This window comes from Danio rerio, chromosome 7 (assembly GCF_052040795.2).
Source record: "Danio rerio strain M-AB ecotype USA chromosome 7, GRCz13ab, whole genome shotgun sequence".
NCBI classification, from domain to species: Eukaryota; Metazoa; Chordata; class Actinopteri; order Cypriniformes; family Danionidae; genus Danio; species Danio rerio.
Genome location: NC_141027.1, coordinates 37,592,987 through 37,612,951, shown reverse-complemented (window position 1 = coordinate 37,612,951; position 19,965 = coordinate 37,592,987). Strand labels below are relative to the sequence as shown.

The window sequence follows — 19,965 nt, the reverse complement described above, 5'->3', positions numbered from 1 at the left end:
TTAGATGCAGAGGCGGAAGCAAATGTCGCTTTTGTACCGCATAAAATTAGAAGAATGTGCTAAATTGTTGTTCTATATAAAATGTTTAAAGTAACATTTAAAGCAAAAAGAAAAATCTAGATAAAACATAACATTTACGGAGGAGCCTAATTTTACAGACTTCATCTAAAAACCTACCCCATTCATTTAAAGAAAACGGCTTAACCTACATGAAAACTTTCCCTTATGAGACAGGAACGGTGAACCAATCCATCTAAACAAACGCTGAAAGAAAGGGGCTTCTAAAACGATCGATTGTTTAATTAAAGATGCTGAAGCCTGTCAAGAGGCAGAATGATGAACTCAGAAATGTGACTTACAGCCGAGCTGCATGTGTTTTAATGAAGCGCTCTGTAATTGCATTTGCATCCTGACGGACGCGGTCTGACACGTTGAAGTTAAATATGTAACCGACTTTGGATTAACATTTCACACGTTTAATGCACTCTGTCGGGAGAAGAAATCCATAGTCCATCAGCCAAAAGAAATTCTACCCGAGGTAAAAACAGGATATCGACTGGGCAACCTCAACATTTTTTAAATGAAAAAATACTTACATAATTTAAACACTTAAGATGGATGAACAAACTCGAGAGAGAGAGAGAGAGAGAGAGAGAGAGAGAAACAAATAAATCATCAAGGCCGACACTCTTTCTTTTGGAAAACTGATGTATTTGATTATTAGAGTAAAGAATTACAGTAACGTAGTTGTTAGTAGGTATTAAACTGTAGAGAAACTGGGCCCTAAAAGATCTTCCAACTTTTCAAGAAAGTGCATGTAACAGTCCATATATATATATATTTATATAATATTTATAAAAACACTATCATCATTTTGTCCCCTGGTCGAGATGGACTTGATGTCTTCGAGTAAGACTATGTACAATTGTTGTAAAGGAATTTGTTGCTCCACATCCGGAAAGAAAAAAAAGTATTGGGCGCGTCAACACGTGATGTGCAGTCGATGTCAAACACAGACGCTAGTACCTAGCAGCAGTTTGTAAGCCCAGCAAATCTAAAACCACAAGGCATTTAGAATTTTCCCATCCCATTCATAAGTTTGGACCTCTCTTCATGTTGTCATTTTACAACCGTTTAAGCTTTGTTCCCTAAAAGCACAAATAAAGAGTTTGAAATGCAGTAAAAAGCAAAACGAAAATACTAAGGTCTAAACAAAACAGCTGAGGTGAAAACCACTTTTTTCCACTTTTCTTTTTTTTCTTTTTCACTTTTAAGACAGAGAGAAAAGGACTAACCTACGTCCCTGGATTGATGAAATGTTGATATTTCTCAGAGGAAAGTTTCTACACAGCTTGTAAACCATCTAGCACAGATAAGTGTACAGTATTTACAGCCTTACGTTGCACTTTTTAAGCTCTAAATCATTACATGAACATCAAGTTTTGTTAACACATACTACAGATAGAAAATAATTTAATGCCATGGTGAAGTCGTCTACCAAGAAAAGCTAAGTTTCAAAAGCACACTTTAAAACACTCATACAGATTCACTCTGCTGATAAAATGGAAAATAACAAAACCTAAGTAACTGTTAATATTTCCACTTGGTTTTCGAGCAAGGTTATAATCACTAATAAATAAGCTGCATAAAACTATAACGTGTTGTACATTGTACAAAAAAAGCAAGTTCTTTTCAAACTCCTCTTCATAAAGTCTTAATGGCAAGCAAAAGCTGATACAGTTTTTTTTCTTGCTCTTCTCTTCATTGACGCATATACTGGAGAGCACATGTGTGTGTGCCAGTTAAAGAGTTTATGTTTGTTCATGAGCGCAACAACGACATCAAAAAAAAAAAAAAAGAAAAAAATTTATTCTCTAGTTGGTCACTATCTCCTTGTCCTCCATGAAGCGTGTGAAGCGGAAGTGAGTCCCGTTTTCAGTGTTGGCCATTTTCTCTAGGCCAGCCAGAGCAGGATTGGGCTCAGAGTTATGCAGCTTTTCCATGCTGCCTGTCAAGCCTCCGATCGGAGAACTGCCCCCATTGCCCACACTCCCTGACAGTGGAGGGGGCAGGCCTCCATTTTGGATCACTGAGATCTCGTTGGTTTTCATGGCGAGGCCATTAGAGAAAGCAGCAGCATACTGATTCCAGAAGCTGGTTGGGTCTCCGTTTCCAGCCCTGCTGGATAGGTCCTTTTGGAAGAGCTCAGGAAACTTAACAGGGTTGGTGCCCAGGAAAGCCATGGGACCATCTACTGAAAGTCTGCGACCCCGCCGTGCAGGAGCACTGTTCCACATGTGGGTACCCATATGCACCTAGGGAGAGAACATTAAAAAAAAAGAAAGTTGAAGAAAAGGGATTAGAGAGTATAAAAACAAAGGATAATGAGAGCTGCAAGATTTAAATTTTTTGGAAACATTAAGATGAATAACACGTGAGATGATGCAATGGAAAAAGAGGAGTAGTACTATAATAATTAGTATTAAAATAGGCCCACTGGAAGCAGCATTTGTCTAATTATTAAAACAAGGTTAAAATCTTGTAACGTTCACTCAGTGAGAATGGTGGTCTGCATATGAAACAAAGGGTATGTGGTAGACGTGTTTTCTGAGAAAATTGCACTGTCCACTCTCATTGTGCTGGACAGTATTGTATCTGACAGTTGCCCCCAGTTCACCCTTGAAGCATGCAGTACATACGGGGATGGGGGGGGGGGGGGTACCTTGTTTAATTGTTGTACTTTTACACCTTTTGTGTAGTTTACATATCCTTATGATACTTACAATTTACATAGATCTAAAATTTATTCCTATGTATTTTAGGTAATAGACGAATGAACATTATTTTAGAATCTGTATTTTGTAATAGTTAAAAGGTATATTTAATTAACTTCTTATTTAGAAGAAAAAAAATGTATAGTTTAATGTTTACATACCCTCCTTCACATTATCTGTGTGCTAGACCTATTTTTTTCTTTATGTAAAATACATATTTATTTACAACTTTTTTTCCTGAGATAAACTATGGAAAAATAGTTAGCGTGCCACATTTACGGGTGTTCGCCACTGGTAACTGTGGTTAAATGCTGTTATGTGAAGCATTCCTGGCTATGTTCCACTAATTTTTTTTTTCAGGTTTCAGCCTAATATTCATATAAATGGGATGACTCAACATTTCCACTTCCCTTTATTAATTGTGTATGTGGGTATATATATATATATATATATATATATATATATATATATATATATATATATATATATATATATATATATATATATATGAAGACTTTAGATGCAAATGCAAAAAGTGCCATATGAAATTTTCTTATGAAATGTTTTCTCAGCCTCCTATGTTTATGATCAGTTATTTTACTTTAAAATAAATGTGGAATTACAGAACAAACACGCAGGAACCTGGGTAAAATGCTCAATTTAAAAGGAAATTTCAGATGGCATAGAGGTGTTTGCGTCTGAACTCTTTGTGTGTGTGTGTGTGTGTGTGTGTGTGTGTGTGTGTGTGTGTGTGTGTGTATACATACATGCAAGCCCCCCGTTTATTTTTCCCCCCAATTTCTGTTTGACGGAGAGATTTTTTTTAACACATATTTAAACATAATAATTTTATTAAATTATTTTTAACTGCTTATTTATTTTATCTTTGTTATGATGACAGTAAATAATATTTGACTAGATATTTTTCAAGACACTTCTATACAGCTCAAAGTGACATTTAAAGGCTTGTCTAGGTTAACTAGGCAGGTTAGGGTAATTATGCAAGGTATTGTAAAACAATGGTTTGTTTTGTGGACTAAAAATCTCCTTAAAATTTTTTTTTTTCAAATTAAAAACTGCTTTTATTCTGGCCAAAATAAAACATAAAACAAATAAGACTTTTTTTTCAGAAGAAAAAATATAATCAGACATACTGTGAAAATTTCCTTGCTCTGTTAATTAATAAAATATATAATAATATAATGTATACATACATATATATATACACACACACACACACAACAAAAACATTTGCAGTGAGTTTTTTTTCTTGCTTTGACCCATTATAATTCTGACCGCATTTGATTTATTTTTCCTCATCAATACTGGTTGATACGATCACTCATTTTGTCTGGCTTTTCACAAAAATGAAATTACAAATGAATATTAAGGGAAATGGTCTAATAATATACTTTAAAAACAAAGAAAAAATATTTTAAATTATATAAAGTAGTAATTACCTTGAGATTTCCTTTTGTGGTAAATGCTCGCCCACATATAGTGCAGGCAAAGGGCTTCTCTCCCGTATGGGTTCTCTCATGGATTTGCAGAGCACTGGAGGAGGAAAAAGTCTTCCCACAAGTGGTGCAGAAGTGCTGCTTAGGCGTCCTACGTGGTGGAGCGGCTGAAAGTACTGGAGAAGTGGAAGCAGAAGAGGTCACCAGTGCCGGGGGCAAGTCTTTTACTTCAGGTTGAAGACCATGCAGAAAGCCATTGACCTCAGTTTTCATCATAGAGGACAAGGGTCCAACAGACAGAAGGGAAGGAGTTGGGCTAGAGGCAAGACTGGAGGCAAGACTGGTGTTGGGCTCAAAGAGTTGGGAGGGCAAATCTCGCATCTGGTGAGTCAGCATATGTTGCTTTAAGTTCCCCTTGGTGGAAAAGCCCCGGTTGCATACTGTGCAAATAAATGGTCTCTCTTTGGTATGGCTACGGTAATGGATGTCCAAGGCACTCTGGCAGGCAAACGTCTTGCCACAGATATCACATGCTGTATTTTTCAAGGTGCCTCGCTCACGGAAGGGGAAAAGCATGCTAATAGGATCTTTAGATGAGTTAACTGAAGTAAGATCCAGAGCTCCAGGACTGGCAGAATTAGAATGCATGAGACTTGCACTAATGTGCTCCAATGACAATGCCCTTTGCTGCCTATCTTCCATACTAGGAGACTTTTGTTGTTGGAATATACCATTAGAGGGTGACGGAGCTTGCATGGAAGAGGTAGATTCAGAGACAGCTGGACTTCCGGCACTTTGGCTTTCTATGTCACCCCCCAGTGAAGAGGAGTCATTTGTGAATCTGTCTCCTTCCACTAAACCGTTCTCCACTGATTTCCCTTGATCATACTGCACTTCCTCTCCTGCTCCATGGTTGGCACTCTTCTCCTGGATCCTCTCGTCCATGCCAAATGACTCATGTAGAGTAGGAGATGAACAGAGGCTGTCTTGAGATGCATCAACTGACTTTGGTGTGTCTGGAATGCTGCTGTCTGGTCCATCCTCAATTCCTTCCATGTTGTCATCAGAGAAGTTGTCAAGATCATCAATGTTTCTCTCATCAAAAGATCCAGCATCGGATCCCATGGATTCTGGATAATTGTCAGGAAGTGGGGTGTTGGGGATCTGGCCACCCATGTGCATGCGAATGTGCTGCTGCAACACCACAGCATTTGTGAACTTCTTCTGGCAAATAGGACATGAATGCTGGACTCTCAGTGGCGGCATAGCTCGATGGACACTGTAATGAGTCTTGAGGTTGCCCTTGGTGGTGAAGGCACGACCACACACTTTACATTTGAAAGGCCTCTCCCCTGTGTGCGTGCGGTAGTGCATTTTCAGTGCACTCTGGCAACTAAGAATACGATGACAGATAACACACTCATTGGGGTCTGCTACCTTCCTGTCGATGTTCTCAACAAGTTGCTGAAGTTTTGATGTTTCTGAGCCTTGGAGAGGATCGAGAAGACCCCCAAAAGGAAATTTAGCTTTGAACTGTTCTGACATCAGAGGCATGAGTGGGTTAGTGGCCATCGGAGGACTGTTGGAGGTGGTGTACTCTATTGTACCCTCCACCGCAGAGCTCATGTTAGATAATAAATTGGAGGACTGGTTGTTTTCTTCAGCTTTGCCGTTTGAGGTAGGCAGGGTTGTGCTCTCACCTTCCTCCAACACACTATCTGTATTCTTCATGGGTGTGTCAGCAGGACCTGAGTCGCTTTTAGCAGAATGAGAAGGGCTGCTTATAGCCAGTGAGTTATTCTCTTCCTTTTTTATGAATGGAGGCAGACTTGGTATAGTTGGTGGAAGTAACATGCCAACAGAGGATGTCAGAGTGGACAGAACAGGTTTACTATCCAACCAGCTGGTCACTGGTTTTTCAGGGGGCATAGACATACCATAGGGAATGCCAGTACTTGTTGGAATATTGTCTAGATGCTCTGGGACAGGGTATGGGTTCATCTGAATGTGTGGATACTTCTCTTTATGACGCTGAAAATGAACCTTTAAGTTACCACGAGTGGAAAAGCGGTTGCCACATATGTTGCATTTGTATGGCCTTTCACCTGTATGAGAACGTAAGTGAATCTGCAGTGCACTGTCACTACCAAACACCTTGCCACAAAACCTGCATTTATGCTTGAAAAATGTGTCCTCAGAGCTACTCTTCGGTTCAAAAGAAGAAACATTGGGTGGCTTGCCTTTTCTTTGTTGAGCCAGTGCAGCCAGTGAATTGAGATCCTCAACTGTGGAACCGACGCTCGGCAGTGCACTGGAAAATATTGGGTTGCCTGGCGGGGGCTGAGGTAGAAGGGTATTAGCCACAGGATTCAAAAGGTTTCCCATTGCAAAGGCTGGTGTGGATGACTTTGCAAGTGATGGGTTTCCTAATGGAGGATGCAAGCTTCCTGCATTGCCTGGCCTCTTTTCTAAAGGTTGGGCATTAACTGGAGCAGGCCCTGGTGCTGCAAGGCTTTGAGATGACTCTCCCACACTGGAATTGCTCTGAGGTAGCTGCGCAACATTAGCCATCTGTTTCAAACTGCTAATGCTCGCAGACTGGCTAGCTATGCTCTGTGCTAACCCTGCGGCAGCTGCCAACTGCTGAGACAAATGGGAACTAAGAGTGGTTAGTGGGCTAGTACCTGAACCTAAGGTCACTGGGGAAGAACTAGGGGGTGCTTGGAGCTCAGGTGACTGTGAGGCTAACAGAAGAATCTGGTGACGAATCTGCTCTATGAGCTGTAGCTGGTGAATCTGCTGCTGCTGCAGGGCCAAGAGCTGCTCCATGAGGGCTGGCACAGCCACCCTTTGCCCCCCTGTTGCTCTGGTTTCTTGAGAAAACTGGGCCACAGCCACTTTGGTGCTCTGTAGGTTTTCAATAATGACATTGCTGTTGATCATGGAAAAATTGCCCAGCTCAGTCAAGTTACCCAGCTGAGGTAGTGAGGCAGAGATGACAGAGCTCCCCAGATTGGACCCAGTGCTTCCCAGCGTTCCATGGCCAGTTCCAACACCACTGAGTGGGCTGCTACCTGCCATACGACCATTTCCATCATTGTGTGGTGCAGAGACTCCTGACATCTCTGTGTCCATGGCCTCCTCTTTGTCAAGTATGTTTTGCTCCAAAAGGTCAGTCAACTCTGCTTGATCTGTGTTATTAGTTGTATCATTCATCTGCTCATCAGGATTATGAGGAGAGGAGCCTGGGGAGAAGGTTCCGGAAGGAGACACTGGATTTTCATTCACAATTAGAACTAATTGATTCTTAGTGCAATTCTTCTGGTGTTGTTCAAGATCCGATAGTTCAAAGAACTCTGCGCAACATCTGCTGCAGACATGGGCACCCGAGTCTTTACAGGGGGAGTCGTCCGGGTTGGTCTCTGTGTCCCCTGTAGAAGAAAATAAGAGGGGGGAACAGGGGGATTAGCGATTAGAGATGTTTTGTATCTGAAGAAGCAGCTTTATCTGTTCAAATTCTTTTGTTGTTAATCTTCTGTTAATCAGTTTAATGCTTATCCTCCTCATACGTTCAAAAACAACCATCAAAAAAAGAAAAGAAACAAATACCAAATAAAACCAAGAAAAAGGCCTCCACACTATGTAGAGCTATGATGAAATAGGATAAGAAAAGAGACAAAATCAATAGCACTTTTTACAATATTGCTTAAAAGTGATCTTTGAAGATGTGTATCAAAGTCCCATCAATTCAACCACCTTAGGTAATCATTTTCTTCAGATAATCCATCAAAACATAAAATACTATGAACTGAGAACAATGGGCCCTAATGAAATTTCATAGAGGGTCATTGATTTCCAATATTTCATACTCCTCAATGTCTACATGTCCACTAGGCACAAATCAACCATTTGAAGGACTTATTAGACTTTCAATTTGCTGTCAACTTTGCTCATTTTCAACCAACTGCAGGCATCTTGGACAGGTTATCCCTGTCACTAAACTAATTTGTATCCAGTCAGCCTGCAATCAGGATCTGACAGGAACAAGTAAGCCTTTGGCATTCAGATTGCTATGCACCCCGCAGAAGCTCCAAACGCACTCATACCAGGCTGAGCATAAATGAAATAATTGCATGATCATCGGAACATAAAAAGTTGTTTAAAATGATTCATGATATTAAATGATTTTGTGGTCAACCGGAATATTTGCAACCATTTAGGCGATCATTTATGCAACCTTTTTTTAAATACAAGCCAATTAATACAAAAATAACAGAACGCTTAAATAACTAAGAAAATATTTTGCTTACTCAAATAAAGCTTGTGTACAGTAATAACATCACGTGCCAAAACACATGATGATTTTTACTTAAATTATACAGTGGAACAGGTTTTGAGATTTTTCTGAGGGAAAAAAAGAACCACAAGAAATTGAAAAGCAAAGTGAGAATTTTTTTATGCTCCCTCCCTCCCTTCAACTAGGGCTGTGGCCTTTCTCCAGTTTCCTCATTCTTTCTCACCCCACCTCCTCTTTTTGTCCCTCAAAAATCATGCTGTTTAACATACAAGTTGATTTACAAATTGCAATTCTCTATGAGTCCCACTCATTGTGGGGCTTTGCTCTCAACATTTTCATCAGCGTGGAGATTCATTTGCAAATGAAACCCCTGCAAGAAGTGTGTCCCAGCCCTGTGGAGAGACAGGATGGCTCCCCATTGTTCCCCAGCATGGGAGTGTCAGAGCAGGGGAGAGGGGCGAGGGCCCAGCCTGCTCATCACGGCTGGCTCTAAAGCAGATTCTGTTTAATTCAGGGATTATCTTCCCCCTGTGTCTCTCTGAGCTGGAACATCAGATAACGTTAAAGTTGCCATGACAGTAAAGCCGTGTCTCACACAAACGATGTGTTGCCCAGACGGAGAAAAGTCAACTTTTTTTTGGATGAAAATTGTTTATATTAAAATACGTCGAGCTGATGATAATGAAAGATAAAAAGTTAATTTGGTGGGAGGGAATTAGGAATTAAAGTTCAAATCACATCACACACACACACACATACACACACACAACTAATTATTTTTCTTAAACAAAACCAAAAAAGTTAACTATCAAATTATCAATACTAATATAATAATATTAAAATAGTTATTTGTTAATAATAATAATAATAATAATAATAATAATAATAGTAATAGTAATATGAATGCACACTAGCAGTTACTTGTTCATTTACAGTAATGAGATATCGAGCAAAACCTGTTGAAGACCTTTGCTTTCGGTTACTAAATTTTGTAGTAACTCAATCTCATTGCAAATGTTAAAAAGCATATTTATTAACAAACTTTTTTTCTCTCTTTCTCAGTGAATATATACTGCACGGGATTTACAATGTGAAGGGGGTCTTTGGAAATAATTTACAGTAGAGTAAAAAAAAAATGCTATGCCTAGATGTTAATACTATATTCTTAATAAAATGTATATTAAAAGTTACATTACTGTAAATTCAAATGTAAAGAACTGTTTACTTTATCCTCACTTACACATATTCATTTTCATTTTCATATTGTTTTCCTATAAAATATATGGATGACTTTTAAACTATCAATTTCCAAACAATGACATGAAGGTAATTATATGACAAATGAATGATGAAGTAAACTGTAATGTCATATCACATCAAAGAGACATTTTGACATATCCTCTGACCTTCAAGTAGAGTTTGTAATATTACGGACAGAAACAATGTTAAAAATCTAAAAAAATGGGAAAATTAATAAATTAATAAAATAAACTAAGGTAAATTAACAACTTAACAACTGAAATAAATAAATATAAAGGAATCAACATTTTAAATAAATAATTTCAACCAAAAACAATATTTTTAAATATATTTCTAGAAAAGCTTTTAACTTAATTTGATTATCCCTAAACTACAGTACGCAATGGGCAGCTTACAAAGCCATATGTGTGTATGAACACTGTGCAGTATGGAAAGCAAGAAATAAAGCTAGTTTGTGAAAGCTATTATGCATGGCTGTGTGCGGAGCTGTAGATTAGTTAGGCAGAGCTAGATTTGATGAGATTTTTTTACAGTGTGATGGCTTTGGGTCATCATCGGCATGCTACAGAGCAAGGTCAAAGATCTCATCCCAAGCAAATCAAGACAAAGGAAGAAGTGAAAGCTGGTGATGTGGTTAGTACAAAAATTAAAAAAGAGTAACTTGAAAAAAGAGAGGATAAATAAGAATAATTTGTAATGTCTACGTTACTTTTCTCAGCTGCAGGCGACTTGCTAGTTGTGACTTCCAAGAGTGAGTTACCGTTCACTTACAACCTTCTTCTGTGTCCCTTACTGTCTTCCACCCGCCCTCAACTTTCCTGCTTTCTCTTTGCGTCCCTCCCTCACTTTCTCTCTCAAGCCATAGAAAACTTCCTACTGAACACTAGATGGTGTGCCTGGGAAAGGCTTCTCTGCTGCTCACCGAGCCCTCATCCTAAATTCACAGGACATGCTCTTAAAAGAACGAGAGTGAGAGGAGACTTTTTTTTTTTATTTCGGACATCGAAACCCCTTCCAAAACTTCCACCACATAAACACTGGCAAAACGACAAGATACAAAATCCCTGATGTTTGCGATGCTTGTATGTGTTTGGAAGTGGGACCTCCCTTGACAGTCTCTCTGGGTGGGTGAGTGGCAAATTTGCTGAGGTGAAAGGGGAAAACAGCAACATTGATCTCAATCCACATCACCCCCACCTCCTCACACACACACACACACACACACACACACACACACACACACACACACACACACACACACACACACACACACACACACACACACACACACACACACACACACACACACACACACACACACACACACACACCAGGAAAAAAGTAAGAGCCCCTGTTTGGCTGGCTATAGCACAGCATGGTGGAGGTCAGAGACATGGTACACATGAACACACCGTGACCTGATCTCTCCTTGCCTCCCCACAGAGGGAGCCTGGCAAAGGTTAAAAAAGCTCTACATCCCACCCTCAGTGACAGGCCAACAGGGACAGACTTCTCACCTCAGACTAACCGTAATACTGCTTTCTAATTCCTCACACAGGCCGCAAAGCATTGGGAGAAAATCAGCTTAGTTTTCCTCAGGAGAGCAGACACTAAAGGGGAGTTTTTTCTGTACTCATTAAGTTTTGTTTTACACTAAGAGTTACGAAAAACAAAGCGTTATTAAGAAATGGTGAATTAAAAAATATAGCAGTATAACAATGTATCTAAAAAAATCAGTTCGCCTCTTGCTTTGAATGAGCTTTTTTTTTTTTGCAAAAATGTGAACTTGGTCAGATGACAGCGGTTGACAAACACTGCTATTCAATTCATTATTAAATTTGAACGGGAAAATCCAGCAATGGCATGATTTTGAAGATTTGTTTTTTCGTTTCTGAAATTCTAGCATTAATCACATAAACTTCACTTTTGAATGCATTTCTCACGGAAGACGCCAAACAACTACTTTTGCAAATCTGGGCCTGTTCTCGTATTAATTTTTAATAACATCGAGCTGATTGCTGCACATGCATGTTCTCAAATTAAGAGGGCTATATGGTAAAATAAGAGGGTGTAATTATTATTGCATCTCATCAATTATATCAGCGAAAATATTTTTTATAAAATTCTGTGGATGATTTAGACTAATTAATAGTACTGATAAATTTGTCTATATTTATATTTCATATAATCGAACATCAACACATTAAGGAAAGCCTCTGAAAGTTATGTCTTCTAATAGCAACTGGTGTCCACAGCGGCCCATGAAATTGAACAAAAAGCCGTTTATTTTATTTTCATTTAGAAGACTTGATTAGTCAATTTAAAGTGAAGATGGAAGGCGTAAACAATGTTGAATTCAAGTGTTATTTGAAGTATTAATAATCGCGATGTGCCAGTCATTAATGTCTCTATGAATCTTGTAAGAACTGAAGGTAAGCCGCAGTCAAAGAAAAGTGCTTTATTTCTATGGCATACTTTCTCTTTAGCATACAAGTATGTCACTTCTGGTAAATCAAATAATCCAGAACGGAATATTTAAGATAAAACTGATTAAAATAGATATTTTTTTTATTAGAAAATTAGTTGGATGCAGTTTCGATATGAAATAAAATCCTTACCTCTTCAGAGGTCCCATTCTAATCAGAAACATGATAGCTTACAAAACGCTGAGTTAAGCAATAGATAGGACAGTTCCCCCGACACACTCGTTTTAAAATGGTTCAAACAAGACACTAAGTGATCAAAATGTTCAGTATGCCCTTTCTATTCTTTTTATAGACCTGAGACGGCCTTTGATATGTGCAGTTTAGAAGTAGTAAAACAGGTAGCATATAAGACCTAAATTTGTAGTCAACGGCTCTTGCAAAACCTTTAGTGACTGCTTGTCTGACTTGAAGCTGAAATCTTCTCACATATTAAAAAACTATTGAATTAAATTTAGCATGAGAGCATATGCTATTAGAAAAAAGCATACTTATAGTTAGGTTCATGTCGTTACTTATATATTCAAAGTAAAATAACAAATTCATAATTTTGGATTTTCATTTGTTTAGCCTAAATGTGTATAAACTGATGCTTTAAAAGTTGTCAACGCACGGTAGGCTTTGAGAGATGAGTTGTGTCACAGTGTGGGACAGAGTGTGTCGGAAACTACATGGCACAGTTTAGTAAATCAGCTCTTGATATAAAATCTCATTTTAAAACGCATTTAAAACTGCACGTGAAAATATTAAAGCGTGTTTTCAAAATCCGTCTATTGTATAAGACAGAATTTATAATGACGCAAAAAAGAAACAAAATTATATAAGTATGAAGTCATAATAGAAAAGCTCGATTACATGAGATTATGTGATTTCGTTGTTCGATCGCCTGTGACTACATGCTGTTTAACTTTGATTCGGTTTACTATATACCTCTTTTAAAGTTTAAGAAACCTGAGAAATAATAGTAAAATATTTTAATAAAAAAAGTTTCGTTGATTTAACCAACGTTTATAAAAGTTAGCATTATATAATCTTTGATAACGGAGCGCGACAGGAACAGTGTGCCACTGAGATAAAACTGTGTAAAACTATACACAAAATAAAAGAATTGTTTAAATAATAGGTTTAATGTCGTTTCTGTGTGTTTTGGCGGTACCGAGGTCTAGAGATGCAACACAAGAGAGGAGGAGGGGGAAAAGCTGAAACCATGCGAATCCCCACTTGTGTGGGCAACTTAAACGGGCCAGAACCAAACTAATTCGATGAGTTTTAACTTTTGCCAATGAATGCTGTATGGTGAAATTTGAAAGCCTTAAAAAATAAAGTAACGCGCAAACGTCACCCAAATTACAACTGGAAACCAATTTGTTAATAAATAAACAATAATTGCAGAAATATGTTTGTTCATTGAAGAATATCACACAGAACATGCGTAAAAGTGCCTTTGTGTTAAGCACAAACTGATTTCTGACAATAGCACGGGAAGTCTAAAAGTTTCCAACTGTACTTTAAAAATACAGCAGTCCCTTCAGCAGCACAAATATTAGCTATAAAGAAAGAATACGATGACCAGTTCCTTGCCTGGGATTAAAAACAAGGGGGATTCACTCTAAAAATGTTAAAACCAACAATAATTAAAATTAAGTTATAAATCCTTTGTGAAAATAGTGCAAACTGAGTTGCTGTGTGTAATAAGGGCTTGAACTCACCATTGTGCTCGGCTAGGACCAGCTGCGAGTCGGACTGGAAATGCTGCGGCTTCGCTTGTTTCCTCCGCGACATGCTGGCTCACGCATCAGCCACGAAAGAATAAAAAATTACTATCAAATCTGCTCAAAATTACGGAAATCGAGCCCATCCACCGCGCATGTGTCCTGTTATGATTATCAATAATGCCTCGCGATTAATCATGGAAGGGAGGGGGGTGGGGGGTCCTCTGAAAGGCGATTGGCACCTTGCCAGCCCCCTATTCAAATGAAGTCTCTTTAATCAATTAGCCGCTGATTTGCTGGGGACTCTTGTCTCTCTTGCTGCTCCCACCCAATGAGTTGATCCGTGAGGAAGAAAGGCTGGATTTTCCAACTCCCTTTAGATACAGTTTAACCCTTCTTAGCAACCATCTGGTGGCCACGTTAGAGCTTAACTTAGCCACTACAGGAATGTCAATTTCTCTTTCGAAAGACCAACCGTATCTTTTGATCTGTCTGGGCATCAAAGTGGCGCTCAAAAGTTGCAATTCACCCAAAAGTGTCCGGAGACTCAAACTCTCTGCCAAAGATCTTCCTTTCCCGTGGCTTGACGTTTCGGAGCGTATCGCGTATCCTGGTTTGTGATTGGCATTAAAGTTGCTGTAATTCAGCTCCTGGATGACTGCAAGCGCACCGTTTCTCACCAATTCGCTCTCTTTCCTCAAGGCAACGGTGTTAAAAGTAGGTCGGTCAGCCGAGTTTCGTGCGTAATGGCAACTATCGGCGTCTCGAAAGTCCAAAGAATATATCAGATGTCCCAAATCAGATTCATCTGATTATTGCCGAACGGGATCAGTAACACGTTTTCATCACACGCCGCATTCAGCGAACAAACAAACTTTAAGGGCCCATGCAGAACGGTGAGAAATCCCGAGCCCCACCCCTCTGTTCTTCTATTGGCCAGTGCTCTGCTCTATCATAACTCGCGCTCTCTGTCCCTCTCGGTCTCGCACCCACCTCTCCTTCACTCTCTCACCGCGCGACCGGCAGACAGAGGAAGCGCTCGTGGTTCACAGCGCAACTCTTCAGCTGCGCGAAAGCATCCCATCCAGCCTGTTTGAAAATGATTTCGCTCAATATATATTTCGCTTTTTACGTTTCGAGGCGGTCGTGGAGAAGAGAGAGCTCGAATCTGCATTGATAAAATGTAGAAGTCGCAAAAAGTTGAAAAAGTCTGGAAACCATCAAGAAAGTGTTTGGAAACGACGGTGTGCCATTAAGAGTCAGTTTAACCAGGATGAAAACTACGTCGTTGTTTAAACTACTTATTCTTAAGACGAGGACTTGTGCTATAAGCTAGCTATATTAACAAGTTTTAAATAGTTTATTTGCAAAAATCAAAAGTTTGTATAAAAGAGCCACGAACAACAATACTCGAGCAATTATTGTTTTGCTTTAACTTTACGCACTGAAGCGCCTGCACACATCTATTTAACAACTAATAATTTCCTATTTATTTTTATTTTTTCAAAAGCACACATATGCAAAAAAATGCATTACTACATAGCGATAACATCCCAGACCTTTTTTAAAAAAAATAATAAAAACGCATTTTTTTTCTGTTCGTTATTTTATATTTGATATTGTTTAAAATCTTGAGTCTAAGTGCTCCATTGCAAATAATTAAAAATAAAATAATTATAATTGTTGTTGTTGTTATTATTATTATTATTATTGATATTATTATTATTATTAATCTGTTTCGAAAAAAAAGATTCCCCATGGATTGCACTGCAGCGACCTGCAAAGCTGAAGATTTATGTCCTAGAAAAGACAAACGAAGCTATCAGTCTAGCTGATTTTGAGAAATGAAGATAATAACGTTACTATAGGTGATGTCTAGGATGCCATTATTTCTCACTGAATATTTAACGAAGTGCTGCCGGCGAGATGGATCAGGTCCTATAGCGTCAGCTATCTATACTTAAGGCGACTGTTATTTACTTATTAATGAAAGAACAGAGGGAAAGAACAGAGGAGTAAACGGAAGACGTGCACTTTTTGTTGTAAAAATTATATAGGAGGAGATATCAATATACTACTTAATTAGAAAAATCATAAGGTTATGTTTTGTTTTAAATCAATGTAATATTAATTTCTTTATTACACATATATGGCCTTAGCGCATTCTCCACTTGTTCAAATTAATAGCATACATTTTCAAAAGCAGTTGTCATAATTGTTCTTTCTTTCTTTCTTTCTTTCTTTCTTTCTTTCTTTCTTTCTTTCTTTCTTTCTTTCTTTCTTTCTTTCTTTCACTACATAATGAGCCTAAACAGAAATATATTCTTTAAAAAGTGTAGACAAGACAGCATACCTGAAAATCATACTGTGTCATAAATGCAAGGATTCGGACTGTGAGAAGGGGGCAATATTGTGATGTCCCCGGTGAGAGGATCGATGCTCGGTTAATTGATGTGAGTGTTGGTGTGGGGCTGTAAACACGCTGATTTGCAGCTCAGCCGAGCGCGAGACGCTATAAATGAGATTCCCCGCGCGCGCTCGGACAATCACCGCGTGAATGACACTAACGGCGAGAAATTTGGGCTGTGACTCGGGAGAAGTCAGGGGTGCACCACAAGAATGGGGGTAGGGGGTTAAGTGAAAGCGCTCAAACACTCCCTCCCTCTTACTATTATGCGGCGGCAATTAATTGGCAGGGCTGACAAATGTTTGGAAATATTATCTGTGTGACACTGCCTTACCGGTGCGCACGAAAACACACTCTTTAAAGTTAAACATCTTTTTTGAGACATGAGAATATTTATTACGATCATCCAAATATGAAAGATCTAAATATCTAAAGTAATATTTTTTCGTGTAAGGAACAAGTCAAGGCTCTTTCTAGAACGCAGATGCTCGCGCTCACTCTGGGTGTCACGCGCTAATCGATAAGAAGCATATAGCAGCGGGAGCGCGTGGGGTCATCATTCACCATTATCACTGACAACCGATAATTGATCATTCCACAGAAACAGAGGGTGTTTGACCGCATAATTGAATAGCATAAGCAGTATGGATGATTTTTTCCTCTCTTTTATGCTTTCGTGTTTGTGGACGCCACACATCACCGTTGTACGTTTTTAATCTCTTTTAAAAGAGCTTCCTTTTGTAGCATAGTTCAACGTGGCTTTCACTGAGAAGCTGAACTGCCGCACTCACTGCGTGCAGAATTACAAACAGTTGGATCACACTTTGAATAGCATCAAGACGAAACAGTGGCGAATGTGAACGAGGACCTTATAAAACGTTAAACTTCATGACAGAGGGAAAAGCGCGTCCTCTCTGCGTCCTCCTAACTGTTGAGCTATAAATGAAAGATGCTTCTCTCCACTCTCTCCTCTTGAGGAATTTAATGCTGCTTTTCTATCAGGCTGATTTACACTCCGCCTGTTGGAGGGAGACGCACGACTGTTTTAAGCCCCGTTTATCCACATTCATTTGCGCTCGATCGCTTTTTTGTAAGATAAGAGTGGAATGCAAATATAGTGCGGTATTCATAGTTTCTAGGCATGGGGGACACATTTAAAACAGGGAAAATACCTTGTTTTTCAATTATGATTATGAACTATTTTTTTTGTTCTTTAGAGACTGGACAAAGTTTAGGAGGGGATATCTGGTGTTGTAAATTGTGATCTTGTCTCCATGGCAGGCGTGATGATCATGTCAAGCGGCAGACAGTCGCCTCCTGATGACATCTACCATCTGTTATCAACAGATGACGGGGATTATTGCAGCCGCTGAAGCATTTTTCTAATGTGTTAAGTTCCAAACCTCGTGAATGCTTTATACTGCAAATAAATAACACACATTTTATTTACCACAGCTACTGCTCTGCGCTAGTAGGCTAATCAATACCCAGCTGAATTTATTTGATCAATAACCAATTGAAATGCATTCCTGTTTTGTTATGCAAATGCATTTTTGCTTGACCAATTTCACCAAAGAAATATACACATAGGACATAAGTAAAAAAAAAGTAAAAACTACCCTAAGTAATTGTATGTAAAACATTAGGCATAACTAGATGTTAAATATTATTGATTCTACATATTATATTAATTAATATTTTGTCATATTTAATCTAGTATATACATATAAAGAAAGTGTTTTTAGTATACATACAATTATTTATCTTTTACAAAAAATACTAAACATTTTTTAACACTGCTGGAAATCTCAATAGATAGATAGATAGATGATAGATAGATAGATAGATAGATAGATAGATAGATAGATAGATAGATAGATAGATAGATAGATAGATAGATAGATAATTATATTATGCCCTATACCTGGACTAGCATAAGAATACCATTAATTAAGAGATCAGAATGGTACTATTGTCCTTCACTGAAAAAAAATATTCAAACATGATTCCTTGGATTTACTCAATTTTTTTACGTTAAGTGGTTGTAAACAATTTATTTGTGTTGAATTTAAACAAACAAATTAAGTTGAAGTATGTTCAATTGAATTTGTTTGTTTAAATTCAACACAAATAAATTGTTTGCAACAGTTCTGCATGCAACACTTTTTTTAGTGAACATATCCTCCCACACACACACACACACACACACACACACACACACACACACACACACACACACACACACACACACACACACACACACACACACACACACACACACACACACACACACACACAGTTCTCAGCCAACATTTAATCCATCATAGGCTTTACCTCTGTAACAGTTGCAGTGACAATGTCCAGCAGTCGCTCAACTTCAATAGACTGTTTGTTTTGTACTGTCATAGACAAAAACGCTGTCGCTCCCTGCTTCTCTCCAATGGTGTTGTCCTGCTTGAGAAAACAAACAAACAATAAAAAAAGTGTCGCATATCTGCACTCTAAACAGTACTTGTTGTGTGCACAAGAAAGGAAGTTTATGATAATAGCAAATACTACGTAAGAATTCAGTGACTACACAAAATATAGGTCCGCTACAGTGTTCTGGTGTAAAAGCTTAAAATGTACTTACTGGAACACCACAGCACAAATGAAAGGAAAGGGATGAATCTGTTGCACATGCTCAGATATCCTGATTTGTAATTACACATACTTACAGCAAGAATCTAGCTGTTTGCAAGATTTAAGCGCTACTAGCATAAGTTACTAGGAAGAAATAAATAAATAAAAACAAGATAATAGGCAGGAATTACTTTGTGTCCTATCTGTGTGCCTAAATTTGTGTCAGATAGAACAAAATATGTATGGGGATGGCTGTTTTTATAAAAGGTTGATTTAATAATTTATCACTAGCCACAATTTATCTTGGCTATCATTTATAGATAACACAGTACGGAAATATAATATTTCTGTTTTGACTATAAAGATATGCAGCGAATATACAATAGCAATTAATCTTTTGTGATTCTCCACACATGACATCATAAATTCATCTAATTTTAATTTAAATACATTTTTCATAGCATAAAAAAATAATCGCAAATTTGTTTATGAAAAAAGTGTCTGTCAGCTTTTGTCTGCGTGCAAGTGTGCATGCAAACAAAACAACTCCTTCAGATATACTTACGATTAGTTTTGATGAACTAAAACTGTGTGGTTAACGTTAAGGATTTAATAATGAGGTGAGTAGAGCTGATGGTGACTAGCTTTCATGAATCACATCCACTTCTCCTATTATGACACTGATGGATGCTATTTGGAGTAAAAGCTCTTGAGTGTGTTGTGGCGACAAAGAGATGCTATTTTGGCACGGTTAACAATACACTTGGAAAGCAAAACAGACAATTTTTAATTTGTAAACCTTATGCCCATCTAAGAAGTCACAGAAAAAAAACCCAATGCAAATGAATGAATACAATCATTTCAACTCAATTCAGATATATTTTTTAAATTGTATATGCGTACTCTACCCACTTGCAGATGCCAGAAGAACGAGGAAGAGCTCTCACTGATCC

The 19,965-nt window shown here is 38.3% G+C and overlaps 1 protein-coding gene across 29 annotated transcripts in view; it reads right to left on the bottom strand.

The window, feature by feature from the left end:
- Positions 1–688: 688 nt before the first annotated feature.
- The window catches only part of sall1a (spalt-like transcription factor 1a), a 411,399-nt gene continuing 392,122 nt past the window's right edge, over positions 689–19,965 (bottom strand). For 18 of the 29 annotated variants that reach the window (XM_087259442.1, XM_087259438.1, XM_087259448.1 and 15 more), the window contains 3 exons: positions 18,725–18,841; positions 4,235–7,662; positions 691–2,315 (listed from right to left, as the gene is read on the bottom strand). In XM_087259442.1, coding sequence (XP_087115568.1) covers positions 1,875–2,315; positions 4,235–7,447 — 3,654 coding nt within the window. In that variant the 5' untranslated portion in view covers positions 7,448–7,662; positions 18,725–18,841 and the 3' untranslated portion in view covers positions 691–1,874. Of the gene's footprint in view, positions 2,316–4,234; positions 7,663–10,497; positions 10,573–13,980; positions 14,083–18,724; positions 18,845–19,965 lie in introns of those variants that run through there. The other 11 variants (XM_087259446.1, XM_087259443.1, XM_087259453.1 and 8 more) reach the window with 3 other exon arrangements.